The sequence below is a fragment of the Perca flavescens genome, chromosome 7 (genome assembly GCF_004354835.1).
Source record: "Perca flavescens isolate YP-PL-M2 chromosome 7, PFLA_1.0, whole genome shotgun sequence".
NCBI classification, from domain to species: Eukaryota; Metazoa; Chordata; class Actinopteri; order Perciformes; family Percidae; genus Perca; species Perca flavescens.
In genome coordinates this window covers 28,673,461-28,698,172 of record NC_041337.1, presented here as the reverse complement: position 1 = coordinate 28,698,172, position 24,712 = coordinate 28,673,461, and the positions used below count along the sequence as shown (strand labels likewise).

The 24,712-nt window shown below is 40.1% G+C and overlaps 2 protein-coding genes across 2 annotated transcripts in view; both read left to right on the top strand.

The window, feature by feature from the left end:
- The window catches only part of ctnnbl1 (catenin, beta like 1), a 60,845-nt gene extending 54,431 nt beyond the window's left edge, over window positions 1-6,414 (top strand). Inside the window, exon 16 of the mRNA XM_028583021.1 lies at window positions 6,258-6,414. Coding sequence (XP_028438822.1) covers window positions 6,258-6,346 — 89 coding nt within the window. The 3' untranslated portion in view covers window positions 6,347-6,414. The remainder of the gene's footprint in view (window positions 1-6,257) is intronic.
- Window positions 6,415-13,954: 7,540 nt separating this feature from the next.
- The window catches only part of vstm2la (V-set and transmembrane domain containing 2 like a), a 59,022-nt gene continuing 48,264 nt past the window's right edge, over window positions 13,955-24,712 (top strand). The window contains exon 1 of the mRNA XM_028583233.1: window positions 13,955-14,284. Within this exon, the coding sequence (XP_028439034.1) occupies window positions 14,167-14,284 (118 nt within the window). The 5' untranslated portion in view covers window positions 13,955-14,166. The remainder of the gene's footprint in view (window positions 14,285-24,712) is intronic.

Below are 24,712 nucleotides of genomic sequence, written 5' to 3'. Positions count from 1 at the left end.
AGTATTTTGGCAGGGCAAAAATATAAATTATACTTAAAGTCGCTGCTCCTTAAACAATTCAGATTACTTTCAGAGAAGCATTTTATTGACAAATGTTTTTAAATCTTGTTTCCGAGTGCTTCTCGTACTGGCAAGGAAGCAACATTTCAGGGGAAATTGCTGCTCTTTGGCTGTGGTTGTTATTTGATTGTAAGCCCATGCTGTTCGCCTGCCAATTGGAATATACTGTATATAAATGCTATGAATAATGTAATTCTTCCTTATTTTTTCAAATAAAGGAAAAAGGCAAACTTTTTGTTCTGTGCATGTTTCTGTCCAGTACATCCCTCTTTGCATGTGTACATTTGTACATTGACAAAGTAAACAGTACTGTTCACACATAGCCCCCTACTTGTGGCTAATAGGAGATCTCCTGGAGGAACAGAGGATGATAAAGGTATCAATATGGCACTGCTAAGGCATAGAAATGCTATAATTTAAGATGATGCAATAAATAAACAGTCAAATCTAGCATCTGAAATGTCCAAGCATAAATTAATAAGTGTTTATTGCTTACTTCACATTACCGGAGTACAGATGGTAAAACAATATGCAGAAATGCATCCCGGCGTGCAATTATGCATTGTAATCTAATCATATTGTCATTGTGAGAGGAGTGGAGACTATCTGTCATTCATTCTTTTTTCCCCCTATCCCAAAGATTTCCTGTCCCGCTGTATTTGTTTTGTGTTTGGTTTTCAAAGACCTAGCAGGTGTGTTTTTTCTTCCCGGTGCGACATCCATCCTTCCTGTATCATTGTCAGATAAAGCTCGAGGACGAGTCTCCGTTCACACACCCTCCGGCTCCCGGTGGCATGTAGCTCTGTAGATAGAGTCATCTGTCACGCACGGCGGTGCTAGCAAGCGTGGCAATTCTCCAATCCTTAGAGTGTGTGTGTGTGTGTGTGTGTGTGTGTGTGTGTGTGTGTGTGTGTGTGTGTGTGTGTGAGAATGTTAAATGTGCTGGTGTGTTACTTTAGTTGTCATCTGTATATTTGCATACACGTGTGCCTGGCTTGTCCGGGTAGTTTCCACAGGACGTTTTTTGCTTACTAACATGATATTATATTTAGCACTTTTGGGTGTGCACATCATCTTTGTCTACATAGTTATCTTTGCATACATGTCCTTGCTTGTTTTCATGTGCATATGTTTTACATTTTAACATATCTTTGAGAGTCTGCGAAGTCTATGCACGTGTGCATGTTCAGTTTGCCTTTGTGGTTTAGCTTACATATTTTACTCGTGTGCCCTTGCATGTGTATACTTCAGTGCAACACTTCATACATATTCATTTGCATGTTGTGAGTACTTGTCCTTGCATGATCTTGATGGGACTTATTTATTTATTTGTCATAAATTGTGTTTGTGTGTTTTTTACGAGCTGTGTGTACGCACATCTGCACTGTGTAATGCCATTTTGTGTGTGTGTGTGTGTCGTAGTGTGTGTCGTAGCATTTTGTGTGTGTGTCTTAGCAGAGTGCCCTCACCCTTTCCATTAGGCCACACTGTGGAGCCCTTTTCCATTACAAGTGCCCCGCCCGGTCAATGTGAAACTGCAGATGAAGGTTAAGCACATGCAGAGTGTGTCAGCGGCTCTGCTGTCTTGACCTTAATGGCTTTAGCGCGCTGAATGAGAAGCAGTTGTGCAGGAAGGACAGGCTTAGCTACTGGAAGGAAGAACATTGATTTGAGGGATGTGAAAACCCGCTGTAAGGTTTTTCACTTCAGAAACTTTAGGCAGGTTATGTTTATGTTTGCATCTGCGAACATTTCTTGGACTAACTGTAAATGACAACACTGTATCTAGCCTTTTAAGATAACACTAATGGAGAAACTATATGACAAGAATAGAAACTGAGGACATTCAGGGGATATGAAATTTGCTTTCTGGCGCACTTGTTGCGGTCCACAGCTCTGGCAACACCACAAGAACAGGAATAGGGATCTGTCCCAGTGACAAGCTAGTTTTCTCCTTTGACTTAGGGTGAGGTTATGCTTTATCAGAACTAGATGGTAGGACTTGTTTTCTGACCTCATCAAAAAGGGGGGAAGGGGAGTGTTTTTAGCTGTTCCAAACGACCACACTGGAAGGTGAAGTGAAAAGCCAGTCATTGTGAGGGGGTGAGACGTGATATTATTTAAATACAGGGATAACCGCATACATTTTCAGATAGTCTCTTGTGGAAGACATTTATAGTGTAGCACACGTTCACATGAAAAGAGAGCTTGAGAGAAGATCAAAGCCTGGCTCCTTTTTTTTTAACCTCGTGAAGTGAGTTTGAATGTCGAATTGTCTGTTTTGGCAAGATAGCCCCCCCAGTTCCAATATCAGAAAGTTGTGCAGGAAGCCTTTTAATCATCTGACAAGCATTTCTGATGAAGCAAATTGTCACTTTTACCCTTTAATTTAATTTTGGTTCCATGGCCCAGTTACTCGTAATCCCGGTGGGATCCATAATTTGGTGGCAGTGGACCTGCGTGGGAGTTACTGTATGTATCCCTCACTTTAAGTATCACTGGCACTTATGACACTCAGGGCCAGATGTACTAACGCTTTTGTGCCCACTTCAGGCATATTTGTTTCGCAACGTGCGCGTAAAAGCATGGCGAGTTATGTACAAACAGGCCGCACTGAAGTAAAAGCGCACTTTTTCAGTTGAGTGAAAACAAAATCATTAAGCGTTACAGATTAAGCAGCCATGCAATATTACAGTTACTGGAAGAAATCAAAGATGACATTGAATCTACGACTCAGCGTTCACATTCCATTCCCGCAGTTGTTAAACTCCTCGCTACATTACAAATATTGGCATCAGGATCATTTCAAACAGTCATAGCATCAGCAGTGGAAATATCGCAGTCTGCACTCAGCTATATCATAGCACAAGTACTTAACGCTTTGCTACAGCACAATTTACACTATAGTCGGCAGAGAAAGGCGCTGATTATCCAATGAACTTTAGGTTTGGTAAATACGACGTAACCTGAAGTATCACACCGTACGCTTTCTGCGGGTTGGCCATAGCACTGATAACGCCACATTCGCAAATGTACTTAAATCTGGCCCTCAGAATCTTGGCTTATAGGCATATAGATGATGATACAAATTATTGAATGATATGGTTAAAATTATTTCATCTTTTTATAACCAATTCCATGAAAAGACAAATAAAAACATTGGGCCAAAGAACTCCACTATTGTCAAAAAATATATAAAAACACCCCTTTACATAGAAATGTAATTCGACAAAATTAGCAAAGCGGTATAAACACAAATCGAGGTCTGAGCATGTGCAGCGGCATCTGCCAAACATGAAACTACTCTCCAAAAATCAGAAATGCAGTTATAGTAATGAAGTAATCCATTACCCAATGTGACAGCATGGCTCTTTTATTAGTTGGCTTCGCATGCTACTTGTTAATGCTGCACACAGTTTCACAGAACAGCTCTGCAGATGGCTGGCTAAACGTAGCCATACATATTAGCTGGTGATTTTTCATTGTGATGGTCACATTTTAGAGATATCTTTGCAAAATGCATCATTTGAGATCTTTCACTTTGGTATTTGCCTGTTCATTGTATCTCCACATACTGTATAAAGAATCTTGTTCTTCTGATGCATTTGATAGCATTATGGTGGTAACATTAACACACCACAGGATCACCTGTGCCAGCTGGATCCGACCAGTTTCCGACTGGTAGAACAGTGTTTGGAACGAGTGCTTTGTGTGTAATCACACTACGAGTCCTACAGCGTGTCCCTATCCTTGGCTGCTGCTGCAGAGACTGCTCCTGGAAATGATTCTCCTTGTACTCATGGCAGATCAGTCCCAGTCACTAACCTGAGTAATGGCGATGCTCAGTACTGTATTGTCCTCTGCCGTGTTGCCGTGGTGACAGAAGGAGAGCGTACCAGCATGTCAAAGAAAAGGTTCTGCAGAGAGTTGAAGAGTCACCGTATCTCTGACCTTTCTGTCTGTGTGGCTGACTGCAACGCCATTTATAGACATGGAGACACACACAGACACAGAGGCACACAATGACATGCTGGCAATAAAAGAGGCTGTAGTTTTTTTTTTTTTTTTTTTTTTTTCATGTTTTTGTTGAGTCGCTCTCTCCGCATCCCCTTACTTGCTTTTTTCAGTCAACCTTAAAACTGCCATTTTTTACTTCAGTAACATCCCACACTTCTGTGGATCTAATGCAAATCCCTGCTGCTGCCATTCAAGGCTGCTCTGGGAGCTGCTTATCTTCCACACTTTCACATAGTGGTCCAGCATTTGGTTGGCAGTTGAGTTCAAATGTCAACAGTGTTTGCGTAGCATCCGTTACTGCACCTTTTTAAGGACGTTTTTAAATTAGGTAAGATTTAATACAAATTGTGTTTTTCTCATTAATCATCTCAACTAACTGTATATAAAGAGGTTTAAACTAATATATAAAGAGGTTCTGTGCAGACCATTTGGATTCCATACTTTCGGTTTTACCTTTTTAAATGAACTGGTTTAGATACAGTGCTGCTCATGAGTATTGGAACCCCTGCTACAGTTAGTTGACCTCTATGGTTAAATTCCCATAGAGGCAGGCAGATTTTTATTTTTAAAGGCCAGTTATTTCATGGATCCAGGATACTATGCATCCTGATAAAGTTCCCTTGGCCTTTGGAATTAAAATAGCCCCACATCATCACATACCCTTCACCATACCTAGAGATTGGCATGGTTTTATTTCAGTTAGCCTAATAGCTGGTTTGATTTGCATTGAGAGATGATCTAATGGAAAGTACCCCATGCCAATCTCTAGGTATGGTGAAGGCTATGTGATGATGTGGGGGCTATTTTAATTCCACTACAAAAATAAGACCCTAAATGTAATAAACTTGAATGATCTAAGTTAATATGGGTTTGTGTGTTCAAGTTGCGTTCTTCCACAATACCTCTGAGGTCTCTCCTCAGTCCTATTATGTCTGTCACTATCCTTTATGTACTATCTAATAACATAAAAACACCCCTCCCCCCCTCACAAAAACAAAATTTCCTTGGTGTCTTTGACAGCTGTGTTTCGTCCTCCTAAACCCCGCTGGTTCTTGTCAGGAAAGACCCCTCCATTCTCTCACTCTGCAGCGTCTCCCAGAGAAAACTAGTCTTTTTCATCTTTCCGTCTCGACATCCCTGGGTTTAATGTGTAATCCCTGCCTCAGAGCGAATGCCTGGACTCCACCGGGGCTGCGGCAGCTGCAGCTTTCTCTTTCTGCACATTAGACTCACAAATCGACCGTCGGAAGGTCTCAAAGGCCTCGTGTGGGAGGCAGACGCGTAGAATGAAGAAAACAGTCAAATGCTCAGAAGCACACAATGAAGTACAAGCACTGCAAAGTACACCTGGACTGGTCTCTGTTTCCAGCCAGAGGACACGGGGGGGGGGGGGGGGAGAAGAGAGCTGCTGCCCTGGGACACCTCATGATATACAGAATAAGCATTTTTTTTTTTTTCAAAGAAAGGATCTTGCAATATTACTTTTTGTTACAAAGTGATGGACAGACTAGAGACTAGTGAACGGCTATTCAATAGTGCTAGTTCTACCAAGCGCTGTGTCTCTGTGTTGTCCTCCATTATACAAAAAAATACTGGTAGTTTGGTTTTGCGGTTATTCTAAAGTGGGTAAAATGAGGTCTACTGAAAAGTGATCACTTTTTTCCTGAGTTTACACCATCTCTTGACTTCTTCTTTCGAAGTATTTTGTATTTTAAATGGGGGGGGAGGGGGAGGAGAGATCAATGGCCAAGTTTACATCTGAGGAACAAGGGAACTGGGAAAAGAGGGCAAGTGCACTGGGGCCCCAGACTGACAGGTTCACTGGGTGTTAATTGGTTTGTGGTCATTTAATTGTAAATGTGTTCGAATTAGAACACACTATTTAGATATTCATAGTTTGAATCGCTTTGAAAAACAAAAATACCGAACATTTGCTGGTTCCAGTGTCTCAAATGTGACAATTTGCTGCTTTTCTGTGTTTAGTACACTCCATATATATTGATTTTTGTTGTTCAGCTGCTTTTTTTTTTTATCACATAGTCTTTCTATGCTCTCAGGAATAGTGCAAGAACACAAAGGCACTCATCTTTTACTCCTTTATTTATTTTTGGTGATCAAGTAACTGCAGCTCTCAAGCTGTCAAGTCAACTAATCCTCTGGCTCTTCCTTGTCTTTTGCAGAGTACGCTGAGAGCATCGGAGATGGGAAGAGCGAGGAGTTCAAAGAGGCTGAGCGGAAGAGGATCATGGACCTTGTAGACAACTTCTAATTTCTTATTTTTTGTCGCTCTCTCTCTCACTCACTCACTCACTCACTCACTCACTCACTCACTCACACTCACACACACACACACACACACACACACACACACACACACTCTCACACTCACACTCAAACACAAACGGTATATTCACACACTTAAGAACATTTACACCCCGCTGTTCTGATCTGGGACTGATGGTGACCTTGAGCCAGTCTGTGTAACATAATAAAGTCACTGGGTATGTTTACATGCACACAATTACTACTCTGCTTAAAGTAAGGTTTATTTTCATGCTTTAAAGAAAAGTAATTTATCAAAAAAAAAAACTGGTTCATCTTGTCTGCATCTTTGGCATCCAATGTGGGGAAAAAGAAAGAAAACTGCAATTATCGGCAATACAAACTTAAATAATTTGTATTTATTTTCAATTAATTAACTCAGATTCATTTTGTAAACACAATTTTTACGTGCCAGAGAATTCGGTTAAAATTAAAGGTTTGCTGTGCATGTAAAGTTGCTCACTGTAGAACAGGAGTTAAGTTGGGAGAGCAGCAGATTGCAGCTGGACTGAAACACACAGCAAACATGGGATGTGCTGTTTATTTTCTGTCCTGTGGTGTTGCAGAGACACTGCAGAATAATTATGGACACACTTTGCACAGATCTGCAAACTTAATATCTATCCCTCGACTCGCACACTTTACCTGCTTTGTTTGTTTTGGATTTACATGTGAAAAATATTTTCTAATAAAATATTTGGTAATAAAATCCTGATTATATGTTTGGTTTGTTTGATTAATGTCAAGGTTTAGTAGGTGAGATTGGCACAGCTTGTTAACCGTGCATGTGGATGTCATTATGCCTTCGCTGGGTTACTGTTGCACAGATGGAGACAACAAACCTATATCTGCAGCGCCCTTTGCAGAGGGAGAGAATCCTCACAGAATGGCAGACCTGCTTCTTCTTTATTTGATTGAACCCACCCACTGCTGGATCTCAGCAGCCTCCCGGAGCTCTCAGCCCACTAATGATTCTCTTTGTGACGCTGTTCACACACATCAGTGCGGAGGTGTATTATCGTAGAGCTGTATACACAAACCTACTGTATTATTCTCACTGTCTGTGCACCATTCTGCATTGTAGCTTTGCTGTCTTTATGCTTAGGAACAAATAAGTGTGTGTGGGTGTGGGGTAGTGAAAAGCTGACCCACTTAAACTCACAAACCCACTATTTTTAGTCTGATATGAATCTGTCATTTCAGTAGTGTCAGAGCAATTGTACATTAGGGAAAAATGTACTGTATCTAAATATGTGTTTTTTTTTTTATCAGACTATCATCCAGCCAGCTTGAGCATCAAGACTTATGTTCTGCTATTGAAGTAAGCAGCCGCTGGTCCCTCGGATGGGAAGGGAAACGGCTGTTTCCTGTGACTGTACTATATGATCTAAAATTTGTCATGCAATCAATTGTAACATTTGTCTCAGTTTTTATGTTTGCGGGGTGACAAATGGAAAAAACAATGACATATTTCCAGTTAAAGACTCTACTTGTGTAATGGCCTTCAGGCTGATTTGCTGGTTGACAATCTGGTTAGATTTCATTGATTTTTATACTGTAGCAGTTAAATATGTGATTTATTTCATGAATTCAGCTAGTGTATTGTTATGTAGTTCTCACTTAGTTCATTTGAGTTCATTTACTCACAGCTTGAACAACAAGTTAACCATTCAAGCCAACATGAATGAGAAATCCTGAGTTCTGTAACAACTGGGCCAGCTGTGGCTGATGAAGACCATTTGACACATTTCCAGACATTTCCAGGAAAAGTGAGTAAGACCACCTTAAGTGGAGGTTGTTTAGTCAACTGCTGTTTTAAAGGTTAAGAATGAAATGTTATACTGAGTCAGTGTATGTCAATGTCAATTGTATTTATATAGCAACTTTCATTACATGTAAACCCAAAGTGCTTCACGTGAAACAAAATACCACATATACATTAAAACAAAGTATGAATGGAAATGATACACAACAAGACATCCATCCATCCATCCATCTTCGTCCGCTTATCCGGTGTCGGGTCGCGGGGGGAGCAGTTCCAGCAACAACAAGACAATCAATAAAAACAAAGCAAGACAGTGCACGCATATGTCACGCACACACACACACACACACACACATACACACACACACTGTAATTAAACAAATACCTGATAGAAAGGTATTTCGAATGGGGACACCGTTGTGACGGACCTCAGGTCATCAGGCAGCTTGTTCCAGAGAGCAGGACCACAGTGACTGAAGGCCCCCTCACCAGACCTGGATCTGATTCTGGGTACAGCTAGAAGGCTTCTGCCTGATGACATTAGAGGCCTGATGGGCTTGTGAACAGTGAGCAAGTCAGAGATATACTGAGGAGCTAAACCATTACGTGCTTTATAGACTATTAGCAGGATGTTAAAAGTGATTCTGTATTGTACAGGGAGCCAATGAAGTGTTTTCAGTCCTGGAGTAATGTGTTCAAATTTACGTGTAAGTGTAAGGACTCCGGCTGCTGCATTTTGAATGAGTCCTACTGATTGTTTGGATAATCCCGCAAATAAAGCATTACAGTAGTCTAACCTGGTTGAGATGAATGCATACACCAGTTTCTCCCTGTCATTTTGTGAAATGAAAGCTCTAAATTTTGATATATTTTTTAATTGATAAAATGCTGTTTTGGTGATATTGGTGATGTGATTTTCAAAATTGAGATCAGTATAAAAAATAATGCCAAGGTTTCTGACTTGGTCACTGTATTTCAGAGATAGTGGATCTAGGTGCGAATAAATTGTATGTCTATCATTTTTGAAGTGTTATTTTTAAATGTAGGTCTGAAAGGGCTTTATAGTCCAATTGATTTGGTTTATCAGCTGTATTATTTGCATAATCTGTACTTTTGCCAGCTTCATTGTGTTTGCCACGTGTGTTAGCTTGGTAGCTGTTGTTCTGCCTTTTTTTGCACCTTACTAATTATCCCATCAACATTTTGCCAATAAGTCATGCAGAAGTATCACAATTGAAACAAATTAGAACTAATATTTCTATGACACTCTAAATAAGTGATGAATGAACTTTATTTATATAGCACCTTTAATGCACAAAGTGCTTTACAATTCCACAGCAAAAACAAAACACTGAAAACTATTTTAAAACCTATACACGAGGAAGAAAAAACGAGCATTAATGCTACCTAGAAAATTAAATAAAATTCTAAGAGATTAATCCGACAGATGATAGTTATAGGCTATTGTAAAAATATATGTTTTGAGTTCTCGTTTAAAATTGTCCACTGTCTCACTAAGTCTATTATTTTAAGGCAGAGTGTTCCATATTTTGGGGCCGTGGTGGGTAAAAGTAGCATCCCCAAAGGTTTTTGTGGCAACCTTGGGAACAGTTAAAAGAGCAGCTGTGGAGCATCATGCGGTTCATGGAGGATCATTAAACATTAGGGATATTCTGTGAAATAAAAAGGGGGTGGGGCCATGTAGTGCGTTAACTAAGGGAGTCTTTAAAATCAATTCTAAAAGATTCAGGGATAAAAACAGGAATTGTATGATCTCTCAATGTAGATATGGTTAAAATCCTGGCAGCAGCATTCTGAATGGTCTGTAGTTTTGCCAAATTAAAATGGGTTTAAAAATGAAGGTCAGAATCTAAGATAACACCAAGGTTTCTTACTTGTGCTTGTGTCTGTGAGGTCCGATGTCCCAGCTTAGCAAGAACAGGATCCCTGTTATCTTAATATATGGTGTCAGAGGAGATGGAGACTTCCCCTTCCTTGTGTCTGGGCTCGATGTCTACTATTTGCCACTTTCAAGCCATTTGTGTGAATAGGTGTCAAAAAGCCACGACCATCGAAAGAAACTACTTAAAAGTGTGTGTGTATTTGAGGCCATGGTTGTAGTTTTCAGAGGACTTCGGTTGATCATATTGAGGAGGCATTTGAGTTGAAGTTTACATTGTAATTTAGCAAGTACCCATGTCTTGCTTAGGGGAATTTATTTTCCAGTATTTACATTTCAAAGCAAATGTGAACACCTTTTTTGTGCAGGCAGCTCCTAACCGTCTCCCATATGCTGTATCTGTTTGTATTAGTGTCTTGTCTATAGTACGTTTCTGTATTATTAATCACTCATTTAGTGTACCATGCCCTCCCTAGATCCCCTGACCATAATCCTGGCAGAAAGCAGCAATATTGAGAGGGAACAGGGGGCGTTTACTCACAGCTCTCAGATCAATTGCCTTTCCTAAGTGTCTTTGCTGCGTACTCTAATATTGCTCAGTAACAAGATGGGTAGAACGGCGGGGCGTCGTTTGCATATTGTATTGGCAGAGGAGACCCGGCCCCGTGCATCTCTTATCAGTGATTATGACTGTGGCGTGTTTAACAGCGGTTGTACAGCAATTTCACAGCCGAGGGGTAGGAGAATAATTGTATTTTCCGAATGACTGAGTGCAAACACTGTGCACCGCTGGGGTTTTGGGCTCCTCTCTTTTAGGAGGAACTGAGAGGAGAAGGTATTCTGTTATTGAGATTTAGCACAAGATAAAATAATAAAGAGTGTAGAACAAGGGCATTGCAACTTTAAGCTTTGGTGTAAACAGACCTACAGCACCCAAAGCCTTAACAGTAACATCTTCATTTGTAAGTTACTGTTGAGCTTCCTTCATTTTATACTCCCCAGATCTCTGTTCCCTAATAGGTCAACACATGTAAGTCCATTGCAATTAAATGATTTGGTTTTGAATTTGTGCTGTTATAAAAGCTAGTGTGACTAGGAATTTTTACCCTCAGTGAAAGTGAGGTAAACCTAACAAGAAGTGGGAAAAACCTCAGGAAGGTAAAGTCACTGAAGCACCCCCCCCCATCAGAACAGTGAAAAACACTATGATAATACGAGGGGAAGGTGGCATCCACCAGTATCCCCTACCAAGTGAGATCACTGTGCTAAACTCAACCAGCAGACTTTGAGCCTATATTCAGCCATGAACATGCTCATAGTAGATTGTAGCAGTGTTAAGAGCTGAAACGGATGAAGAATTTTCCTTTGTTCCTCAATATCATCAACCCTGCCTTGCAGCCAAACAATTCCACAAGTTCACACACATAAAGCAAATCATTCAACCTCATTGGCTCAAAACAAAGTTGTTAATTGCTGCAATAGTTCAACTGTCAGGGTGCACCTGTGGTCAGCACAGGGCCTATGCTCAGCTGCTGGATCTTCACCAAATTGGACACTCTCACTTCCTACATGTTATTGGACACTGCAAAAACATGTTCATTTCCTATGATGGTTTTATTGGGGCATATCAAAATATTACTAAGCCACACTCCCCAGTAAATGGGGCCTAATGACACCCAGAGGTAAACTGACCACCAGTTTGTGGTCATCGTGAAAGCATCACAGCCCACAACGGAAACAAAATATCAAGTATGTTGTCCTTTTTTCCTGCTCCTCTGTGTACTGTTTACTATTATGTAAAGTTGTGGGAACAGATGTGCAATTTTCTTCTTCATCCTTTTATGGAAGGCTGTGTCTTGGACTGAAAAAAAAACACATGAATGTCTGGGATAATGGCTTTTATTAAAGAGGGTAATTGGAGTCTGGTTATCAGAGTTATACCCAGTGAGGTGAAACATGCCTCTATCAAAATATTTAAGGGGATCAAGCAGGCTGCGCAAAAATGGTAAAGATCGGTGCCGTATATACTGTATTTGAAGGGCCAGATAGCTCTAGATGAATGATGATGGACCTGCAGGTATGTTATGCATGTGCTAATGTCTGTGTTCAATGGTCCAATAATTACTATAATGAAAAAAAAAGGAAGAAAAACTAACGAGAATGCCCTCAAGAAAAATTATAATTGAATTTTATGCATACCTTACCATTTCTTTTTATAAAGGGGAAAATGCTATTTTTGGAAGAAAAACAAAGACACAATGAGTGACAACTTGTACAAATATTACAACTGTCCCCTATGTGAAGTAGAGGTTGGTTCACAATGTGATAATGGCAAAATAACAAAATCTATTTGTTAAACAGATTTTTTTTAACTCATTTTAATTACTACAAACTTGTCATATCATAATTCTGACCTTGATTAAAATGTAACCTAACCGCACATAAATATTACAAAACACATATGTTTCTTTTGCTGTGTAACAAACATACCAACACAATGAAAATCAACCTAAACACATACAACCCCATATTTGTAGACAAAACAAACCAATATTAGATTTAATGTCCTATAGAAAATCATGGAGATATTTGTGTCTAGTCGTAGACACAAAGCATTAAATGCAGGAATCTGGTTAGCTAAGGTAATAAGAAGGCTTTCTCTGAGTTGTGTCCTTGAAATAAATAGGACACGCAGACAGTATGTCCCTCTGCCTATCAAGGTGGACAAAGTACCCCCTGGCTATGCTGCTCTGTTGTGGAAAAAGACCTTAAGATCAATGAAGATTACACAAGCACTTACATACTGTTCCATAAAGTCCAATAGCCCATATCGTAATGCAGCTTGTCAGTGGGATTTTTATCTTCTACTGTTCAATGAGTGACACACACTGAGACTGCATTTCAGCACCATGGACAGCAACACACCGAGGCTGCAAGATGCTGTGTTCCCTGACAGCAAACACTCACTGCAGGTCCAAAATCAGGGTTTGGAGCTTATTACAGTAAATAACCTTTACTCTTAATACCCCTGTGGTCCTGACAGTCGGCTATGAATGACAATCTAGGATTTCAGGCTTTACTTTCTAAAGACAAGTGAAAAAAATATTCTAAATATGAGTAGTGACAAATAAACTTCCCATCAAAAGCTAGTGGTAAAATCCTGACATGATAGAAAAGCATAGACTTAGCCAAAATAGACTATGATCAGTGTGCTATTTTTTCTTTTTTAAGCCTCAGAAAACTTGGCTTTTGGTAACTATTATGTTCTAACTTTGTCAGAAAATAGTGTTCATTTAAGATCCCATTTCTCACAGAAAAAAAACAGTGATGGAGGAAAACATGTTTTCAGGGCATTTGAACAAAATAAAGGAACAGGTATTCAACCCTGCTACCAGGAGCAACATTTCTTCTAACAGTTTTCGATGTTTTTTTATCTTTATTTTTTATCTTTACTTTTATCTTTCATAAATCACTGATTAATTAATTAATGTAATACATAAATAAATAAAATAAAAACAATAAATACTACCTGTGGTCACTGAGACGCATGACACTATGGGAAGCAAGCTTTTTACCCACCCTGTTAGCATTTTGTTAAAGCTAATGTTGGCGCACTCCAATGGAATATTTAGTTAAAATGAATAAAACATAATAATGTTAACATGTTAGGGCTTCGAATCTTTTAGTGGTCTCTCGTCGCTTCATAAAAGCGCATTAATTTGGCGGAAAATGAAATGTCGTAAAGTTTAAGGTTGCTCAAGGTGTTTTCTAATATCACTCCTCTCGTAACTACCGTAATAGCCCCCACTGCAAGCCGCGGCACTCCCCGTTCGGGGGGAAGTCCCTCCGCCTCACGTAGAGCCGACTGAACGGTAGCACAGCCTCAGTCTGCTGGCATACAGAGAGGCTGCAGCGGCTTCCTCGTTTCTTTATTCTGCACGCAGTGCTCCCACTGTCCTCCTTGCCAAAACAAGTAACCTGGATTAAAAAAAACAAACAAAAAAAACAAAGAAGAGAATTAAAGAAATCTTTTCGACGTGCACTCCACCCGATGTGAAAAAGTCAAAGAGGGTAAAGGAGAGCAGATAAAAACAGAAGAGAAATGGGAGCGTTCAGAGTGCTGCTGGGGAGTTTACATTACATGGGACTCTACATGCAACTTAGTGTGTCCACAACGCAAGCTGGACACGGCGAGGTGGAGAACCACATCTCTGGGAACGGTAGGTGTTACTCTAAATTAATTTTCTTTTATGAGCGGACACCAAAAGGGCCGTGGAGAGGACGGCATAGGTGATGCCATCTGCTCACATGTAGAGGAGGAATTAAACAAAGCAGCACACTGGCTGAGAGTCTGATCAATGCTGATAATATGCCAACTAATGCAAATGTGTGCTTTCTTTGATTGTGTGTGTGAGTATACCCAGGGAGCTTGTAGTTTCTTGCTGTCAGGCATTACATGGCAATAGTTTAGCTCTGTGCAATGAATTAGTCAACCTGTCATTCAGTCAGTGCATGTCTATCCATCTTATTAGTAGCCTTTCCAACAGGGTTTGTAGTGCTATTTGAATTTGGATGTTCAGACCATTCGCAGTTATACGTTTGGAAGGCTGAATGAATGAATGAATGTGTCAGCCCTCTCTAATGAGTGTAAGGATTGTGGTTTTCGATCTAATTGGTGATGTAACAGTCTGTGGTGAGGCTGCGCTCATGACTGATAGGATTTTGTTTTCTGTGAGCTTTGCAGCTCTCCACCAGTGCTTCTCAACCCCCCACACCCTCCCTCTCTCCTGATCAGTAGGTGATTCATCCAGATGGAGCAGAGGTGATGTCAGCTGCTAGATGGAAGTTAATATTCTCTTTTAGTATACCCGTGAAATCTACAGTATACTGAACAACCCTCCCTCAGATCTGCCTCTTTCTCTCTCACCAGGAGCTTCCCTAAATGGCCTCCAGTGTTTAGATTTGGTGCGTCATACTAACACACAGAGTGTCACGGTTTGTTTCAGTAACTTTGGCTCGGCCAGGCAATCTCCACAGGTGTCATGCCGCCGGCTTGGCAGATGTGCTGGCAGCACGATGTCTGTGTGGGTTGAAAAATAAAGTAAGGAGGAGGGGATGGCCAGCAAGTCTGAATGCCTCAGTGCTCTTGAGGCACTGAGTCTTACAGTAGATCCGTTACCAACTTTTCTTACTTCTGTAAATGCCCTCTATGATCAGTTGCTTCCCAGCAGCTTAACCTGGGACCCAGGCAACCTCAGACACCCATGATTCAGTGTGCATGCCACAAACGTAGCTGCACTGAAACATTTGCATCTAAAGGTACGCCTGAATTACCTCAAATTTCAAAGCGGGGTCACAACACAGATGAGATTCCTTTTTTCATTTAAAAGAGACACTGCTTTGCACAAAATAAATAAATAAAATAAAATAATCTCTTCAGATATGATTAGGGTTGGGTACCGAAACTCGGTGCCAATAGGGAACCGGTGCCGACGTAAACGGTAGTAACGAGACCGAATAAGAACGAAAGTTTCGGTGCCTCATTTCGGTGCCTGACTTTACACTACACCTGACAGCATGTAACGTTAGCCTACCTTTAGCTAGCAGCTGGATTAATCACGGTTAAAATGCTGACAGCTAACGTTAAACAGTGTAAAGTGTGACTGTATTTCACTGTGGAGGACTTCAACAGCGGGATGTAACAGTCTGCTCTGCAGCGCAGCAGCTGCCGTTGTCGCAATTCATAGATATACAGTATGTTTATATGGTCGGAATTAAACAACACAGACGGTGCGTTCACTTGCAGCTGCCATTGTCGGAATAAAACAACACAGATTCACTTAAAACTGGTAGCCTCGTGGTGCATTGACAGTAATTGTAAAATACCCTTTTCCCATCTGGGGTTCAACAGCAATTTACTGGTGAAATAAGTTATTGTTATTGTTATAGTTATTACGTTATTATTAAATCTTTAATTTTGACCATGGCCTTAGCAATAAACAAGTCACTGACTGTTGTTTACTACCCTTATTTTATTTTATTTTTATTTTTTTTTAACTTTATTGAAAAGTACCGGTTCAGGCACCGTTTAGGCACCGGCACCGTTTTAAAAGTATCAATTTAGCACCGGAATCGAAAAAAAACAAAACAATACCCAACCCTAGATATGATCATGTCTGCACCCATGGAAAGTGATTAGTTGAAACTTGAGAATAGTAAGTTGAGATCTAACCTGTTTTGTAAGCAGCATTGAGCGAGTGTATCGTCCATAGAAAGCAGAACTAAGAAACTACACTCATTCGCTTTCTTGCCAATAAACAACAAGTTGAGGTATTTCTTAAATGCTACCAGTACAGATGTTAGGATCCAGATTTTTTTAACCTGTTCCGAGTCCTGTCATAATAGGTATATTTTGATACGGAGTCTGATCCGATGCTTATATTTACCTAAATGTTAAGGAGAGCAGCGTATTGCAACACTGGCAGGCTGAGGTGGACAAAATATTTTAGTAAAGAAATCAGCTTTATTTTAGCCATTTCAGCCAAATCAGCTTTATTTTAGCCAATTTATTAAAATATGCCCAGCCCGGGTTGGCCCTGATACCAATAGTTTTGAATTGGCTCAGGACGTCCCTTGCTCCCAGTCTAAACATCTCCTGGCTCTATCTTCATTTTTAATGGACAAAAAATGGGTGGCATTGATCTTATCATCCAACTCTTGGACAGTAAGCGAAAAAACGTATTTTTGATAAAGATGATTAACATTTCATGACATTACATTACATGGCATTTAGCTGATGCTTTTATACAAAGTGACTTCCAATTAAGTGCTTTCAACCTTGAAGCTACAAACTCTGGACAGCAAGAAGTACGTGCAAGTTCATTTGCATTACATGAGCCAAACTACAAAGAGCCATATGAAAGTGCAACTGACATTTATATGACGGAAGATGTGTAGGCTTTCGGCCGTCCTGATGTCAATAAGGAGCTCATTCCACCATTTAGGAACCAGGACAGCAAACAGTCGGGATTTCGTTGAGTGATTAGTTGTCCCTCACCATGAGGGGGCAGCAAGCAGGTTGGCTGATGCAGAGCGGAGTGGGCGGGCTGGGGTGTAGGGTTTGGCCGTGTCCTTGATGTAAGTTGGCCCTGATTCGTTTGTGGCCCTGTATGCAAGTACTAGTGTCTTGAACCGTATGCAGGCAACACCTGGTAACCAGTGAAGGGAGCGGAGGAGCGGAGGAGCGGTGTAGCGTGAGAGAAGACCAGTCGAGTTGCTGCGTTCTGAATGAGCTGCAGGGGCCGGACGGACAGACCAGAACCTGAGCCGCCTTCTGCGTTAGAAGGGGACGTATCCTTCTGATGTGGTGCATCTACACGATCCGGTAGTTGACCGGGTAGTAGATTTATTCTTTAACTCAAACTCCACTTACTTCAACCACATTTCATGGTCTTCAACAGTGGATGGAGTTTGTTTAGTTGTCATCAGGTGACCTTAGTGTACAACTTTGGTCACAGCTTGTCTTATACAGTATGGTGGTGGGGGTTTGAAGACGGTTTCTGGCGTTGCCGATGGTTTCCTCCTGTCCGGCTGTCCACTGACTCCTGGTCGTTGATCTTTGACTCCTTCCCAGTTGGTGCTCTGACCAGTTTTAGTCAGGTGAGGTCTGTTTCCAGCGTTCATTCAGTCTCTTGTCATTTTTGCCGTTTCATCCATGTAGTGTTCCTCACAGCTTTCACATGTGATGTCATATACAACTCCAATCGCTCTCTCTGGGGTGGGGGTGGGTGTGTGTGGGGGGGGGGGGGGGGAGGAGGGGCTGTACTAGCAGAGATCTTACAGTGTTGAATGGTTTGTCTAAGGGATGACTCCTTGCTACTTGAAACCTCTGGTTAGATGTTCTGACAGCTGCACTCCTACTGGGATGCTTCTGGTGGTTTCTGTTGATCTAACAGTGTCCGTCCTGGTCTTAGAATTCTCATCATCCATCATATCATATCATCATTTATCCATTAAATCTTTTGTCTCTTTGCTATCACTTGGTATAAAGCATCACCAGAGGTGGGTAGTAACGAGTTACATTAACTCCATTACATTTACTTGAGTAAGTTTTTGAAAGAATTATAATTCTAGGAGTAGTTTTAAATCACTATACTTTTTACTTTTACTTGAGTAGATTTGTGAAGAAGAAACTGTACTCTTACTGCGCTACATTAGGCTACAATGAGCTCGTTACTCGTTCTGCCTGCAGAGCCTGGTAAAAAAGTATAAAGCTTTGGAAATTTGTGTTACTTGTGCTTATTTATTTTTTTATTGATTATTATTTTATTGATTTTATTTTTTAAGTACTTGAATTTACCTGGATTATTTTAATTTAAGCTATTTTGTAATTAATTAATTCATTTTAATTTATTTTATTGATTGGATGAACTATAATTTGCCGAAAGATGATTATTTTGTATTTTTGTCTGTCTGATTGAATACTTGTGTTAAAAAATAAATCAGACGTTACTCAACAGTTACTCAGTACTTGAGTAGTTTTTTCACCAAGCACTTTTTTACTCTTACTAATTATTTGGATGACTAATTTTTACTGAAGTAACAGTACTTTTACTTGAGTACAATTTTGGGCTACTCTACCCACCTCTGAGCATCACCGAGTGGCCAGCTTTGTATACATGAGCATGATGTGTTGTATAAAGTACTGATATCCTGTTACAGGATTTCTCTGTATTTAAGTTTCAAATATAAATTTAGTATTTCTCCTTTTCTTGCCAATCGGAGCAATATGAGTAATATCTCATGGCAGGTTGGCGCATCCATAACATAACGCATCAGAATAATTTCAAATGGAATAATGTGCTTGTGGGAAGATTTTTTTTTTAACAGTGTGGGATTTTTATGGAAATGTGTGTGGGAGATACACTTGTTTTTGTTTTGCCCCCCAAGGCTAGAATGAAAGAAAAGAGGAGGGCAGATTCATGTACTGTAATTCCTTGATGAAATTTGAAGTGGCCTTGTAATGCAGTAATTAATACAATATTCCAAACACAGTGCATAAAACTGAAGTATAGAATTAATTCTAATAGGATTGCCAGATGAATTGCAGGTATGAGGATTTGCAGGGTGGGAGTGATGAGATGTTCAGGGATAAAGACGAGGATAAACCCACCTGAACTCACTTTAACACCTTTATATTTGCAGAATAATCTAAGACAGACATCCATAGTTATGAGGTGAATTCACAGCGGGGGTTCTCCACAGTGAGTAATATCAAAAGAATGGCAAGAGTATAGGGTCAACTGAGGAGAAGCCTTCATTTGCTTTTCTGAGAATAATATAAGTTTAAGTAAGTAAGTTTGGCTTGTATTGGTGGTTTCTGAGCCCTGTGGGGGAGCGGGGGGGGGGCTCATAATTCATCCTTTTACTTCCCCACTGACGCTCCACCAGCTGGACCAAAGAACAGTAAGGAGAAAAAAGAGGAAATGAAAGAAAAACAGTTTGGAAATCTTTGCTTGATTTTCATAATGTTCCGGGCGCAGCTTTAGTCATTGATACTTTTCAATTACCTCCTAATTAGTGCATGATTATCCAGCGAGGCGATTATTCCAGCCAATCAATTGGCTTAATTAATCAGTGAAGGGTAAATGAGCCGTTGGGCCAATAAAATGCTTAAACTTTACAAAGGAAAAACGATTGTAATGAGACAACAGGGGCAATGCTAACAGACATATGGATAACAGTTTTCTTGTTGACAGTTCCAGTCTAACGATGCCAGATCTTTCCATTTTAGTCATTTTTCAACTTCCATCACACCCCAAACAATATGGATTCTAAATCTGTGTCTGTTAGCCTTCCGTTTTATATCTTCACCCTATTTTGACCACCATCCTCAGAGAAACTAGCCCCATTCTGACACCCATTATTCGATCGGATTTGAACCACTCTTTCCAATTCAGTAGGTGACTCATTTCCCATTCAGCGAAGACAGAATCCTTTATGGCTGCTGCACTATCTTAAAAGGCTTCAGGCATGGCTGCTCCTTGACGGCAGTGTTTGAGAGGAAAACATTGGATGGATGTATGAGTATAAACCCAGCCCTGGCACAGATGTATAATAAATGTGTGTGTTGTATAATACATGTAGTGAGGGGAAAATAGGTCTTCCACTAAAAGCAAACTGGAACACTGAGGCAATGACATCACACTACTGTTAGACTATTAAAGATTTAACAGTGGCCAATGCAGTATCACTGGCAAACTGTCAGCAGCAGCTTGTGGGGTTTACTCGAGTCTTATGCGGAATTAGACACCAAATGTCCCCGTCTGCTCCTTGCCTCGCACTCACTCCCACTTCAGTTCTGACGGCAGTTTACAGGTACAGAAGAACAACTGTTATGACAAAAATCTAAATCAGATGCGCCGATGATGAGTTTTTTGAGGTTTTCATTACTGTTGCAACACTGTTTTCTACATCAGCTAATATGGGCACAGATCCAAGAAGCACTGAATAGACCACTGTGTTATTTCAGTCATAACATTAAACAAATGCATTTGTGTCAATTTGTTGAAGAGGTTATATAAATTAGCATACCTAAAAGAATATATGTAATATTTCTTAGAATAACTACACTATATATTTCATATCTTATACATTATAACCTTACTTATTGTTCCTTCAAGAAGGGACAGTATTACATTAAGATTTCAGGCTTTATATTCAGCATATTTATCATACAGATATGAAAGTAGTCCATCTAATGTGAGCATTTCCACAAATGTTAAACTGTTCTTTTAAATTGCATTTGTTTTTTATATAGTCACAAAAAATGTTTAGGCAAGGCAATTTTATTTATATAGCACATTTCAGCACAAGGCAACTCAAAGTGCTTTACACAAAACATCAATCATTAAAGAACAAAGAGCAAAATAGGGATTAAAATAAGAATAAAAATATTAATGAATACAAATTTAATACCATATAAGATACATAAATAAAAATATAGTTCAGTATAACAGTTAAGATGAGAATAAAAATCCAAAAATAAAATTTACAATTCCGTATTAAAATTGTATACTAAATAAAAAGTTTAGTTTAGTTAACTGCTCCTAGCAACTGCTACTGCAGTTTCAGTGTTGACTAAAAATGATAATAGCAGGACAGCTCTGTCACTGATTGGTTAGAACAAGACAGAATACATTGATTTATTCAGTATTTAACCAAAACCTCAATCAGATTTTTCAACTAGTCACCAGCAGCTAGCCACCAGCCTAGTTTACTGTAGCCTATACCAGCCATAAGTTCAGGAAGAAGCTATTGCTCCTTGTCCTGCTGATAATCATCTGATAAATGTTAAATCTGCATTACATCCTCACTAAATTCTCACACAAGTTTTGAAGTAACACCAGTCTAAAATATAGTTATATTGCTTGTGTTTTAAAATGAAATTGTGTTCATGTCACATTGAGGCAACTACTTGACACGTATTTTCAGCAATTTTCACAACCATTTAGTATAAAAGTTATTTATCAAGCATTTGCTGTTTTTGCTGAAGTTTTATACCATTGTAAGTTGAATATCTTCTGATTTTGGATTGTTAGTCGTACAAAACACTTATTTTATCTTGGGTTGTGGGAAACTGGTACGAGCATGTTTCCCTATTTTCTCACAATTTAGAGACTAAGCACCACACATATATATCTTTACCTATATAATTGTTTTCTGTGCATTGGGCGTCTATTGCCCAGTTTGCCTTGATATTCTTTCCAATAGCCTAAATTTATTTCAGACTCAAGACACGGCTGCTGCTGTCTGTAAACAGAAAGAGACATAAGGCTACAGTAATGGGGGGGGGGTCGGAACAAACACAAAGGATGGGTGAGGAAGCAGAGGTGAGGGACAGGCTGACAGTTTTAAAGCTTGTTGGCACTCAGCGGTAGGTAGAGACAATGTTTTTAGGTCTTGACCTCAGTATATACACCTCACTGAGAAGACAAGCGCTGGAGGGCAGCCTGGGATTAACTACAGAGAGGAGAGGAATTATTACTGTAGCTGCAACATACCTCTGCACAGTTGTCTTGGGACTTAAAAATCAATCTTATACGTGTCTCCTGGCTTTGTCTTCATATCCCTTTATGAGCAAAGTGTACGCAAAGTAATAATCCATGACATTTTCATATTAATATGTTGATTTTGCCGCTCTCCACCATTTACTGGTGCAATTCAACTGTGATTCCAGTTATATCTACTTTGTGATAGTGATTTTAATTTCAAGGATTTCCACATGACAGTTAACCTGACTCCGCCAGATGGATTGCTTTGCATTTACTCGGCATATCCATCTGGGAACTTTCCGTTGGAGAACTTATGGGAAGGGGCGGAAATACGGGTTAGCTGATTGGATGAACCATCTGTCTATCACCCTTGTTGGTGATAGACGGGCCAAATCAACCAATCAGATCCACGAAGCGTATGAAAATACAACCACAAGCCCGCCCCTGCTGCTGCAGGCAAAGCATAGCTCATTAGCTCAGCAAGCAAGCAACATGTCGGTAAAGGATATTTGCCGTTTGTGTAACGAGAATTTAGGAATAAAAGACACCAATCAGGTTCCCGGACCGCTGTCTGAAAATACTGGTTAGTTGATTGGATAAACCATCTGTCTATCACCACCTAACCCACCGCAAAACCAATGCTGATTGGCCCGGTCGTTTGGCTAATGGCTCCAAATTTTCTTTATCTCAAGATGCCAGACTGATCTGCGAGTGGAAAACTGGAGCTTGCGAGATCAGGACGGTCTCACGAGGCTACATGACAGTGGGAATCATAGACAATATTTTGGATATTGAAAAACAATGACCTGGATTAAAATGGTCAGTCTATTTTATGGAAAGAAAATGTTGTTAATACTGAAATCTATTTAATTTAGAAGCTGTAAAGGCATAGGTGGCAATTAAGGTGGAGGTTTGGGTAGGCTAATGTTGGAAGGAGGTAGATTGGGATAGCCTATTAAGCCGCATACACATGATCCGTGGTAAAACCGCTCGTTGCCGCTAACTAGGATATGTTCCGTAACGTTGCCTGACCTTTGCAAGCTGTTTAGAGATCACTGGATTATAATGGCCATCTTCAAAAAAAAATAAAAAAAAGGATTTCAATTTCCGAACCGAGACGGCACTGCACTTCTCTTTAATAATCGAATAGACAGTCAATGGCAACACATGTCAGAATGGTCAGAATTCAACATTTCTGCTTTACCCTTCATAATAAAAAGCTCTACGACCTATGAATATTTCACTGAGATGTTACACAATAAAATACCTTAGAATATGAATTATATTTCCACAGGTGGCTTATCAATACATTACTGTCATTTTAAAAACTAACCAAGTCTTACCTTAATGTTTGTCTCTCTAATCTCTTCTGCTTTGACTTTTTCTGTGAGGTCACTCTCAATGTGTAGCAGGCTCAGTGTTGACGAATATAATTTACGTCATTGTCATCAATATATTTTATGTATCTGATTATTTTCCCGACACTGCCTTATATTGCCATGACAACCAAACCAAACAGAGCCCGCGGCCACAGTGCTTCAGAGGCGCATTCAAAAAACGTAAATAAACGCAAAAGGTGGAGAAGGTGGTCATAGCGACACAAGCAGTAGGCTAATGCGGGGTGTCACTACCCGATGAGAGTCGAGTGCAGATGTGAGTTGCGCATGCGTCACTTTGCGACAGGCACCCATGTATCGGGAAAGAATCGAATCTGGACAAAAGCATATTGTCCCAGCCCTACAACATATGTCACAGAAGTCTCTGAAGAAAACGACATGAAGAATTTCTGACTGACCTCATCTGCTCATCACTTCAACTTAGAACAAGTTTACACCTGGTTTTATTACATTTGTCTTTGGCGATAGAATCACAAGTGGACAGTGCTAAATACAAGTGTATACCCCCACCAAGACGCATTGTGATTCGGTCACTCAATCCACTTGCCGAGGTGGTCTGGGACCCATTTGACCACGTCTTTTGTAGTGTGAATGCCAATGCATCCTGATGCGTACGTGACAAGGATGTAACAGGAAAATAATTCGTCAATGCAGGACGTGGTGTTGCGTTTTGCCCTATGGAAGGTGTGTGTTGGATTCTGCTGGGTATCTACAGCGATATCTCCAGCTGTAGCGATACAACTGCTAATGTGAATGGCTAGAGTGTGGACATAATAACTGAGCGACTTTCTAGCAGAAGTGACGTAGGCAGTAACAAAATCTGAACACAAGTGGTCGGCTGGAGACACACGATAGACGGGTGTGGATGGCGATGTGTCTCAGCTGTCTATTTGTGTTCGGATCACCGAAACGCATTTATAAAAAGCGTAAACAGGGTCTTGGAGATGATTTAGATTTCCACATTGAGAGAGCGCCAGGCTCATTGAATGCTAAAGTGAAAGATAACATAGCATCCCTGAGAATGATTTTTTTTTCCACGTCCTTGACTATCAAGTAAATGAACAAGTACTGCAACAAGCATGGAAGCAAAGCAGAATTATGTTCCAAGGACTGAAAATGTACTTCAACCAAGACTACACATGGAAACTGGCAAGGGATGTAATTAAAAGCTCAAGGAAAAGAATGTCAAGGCACAGTC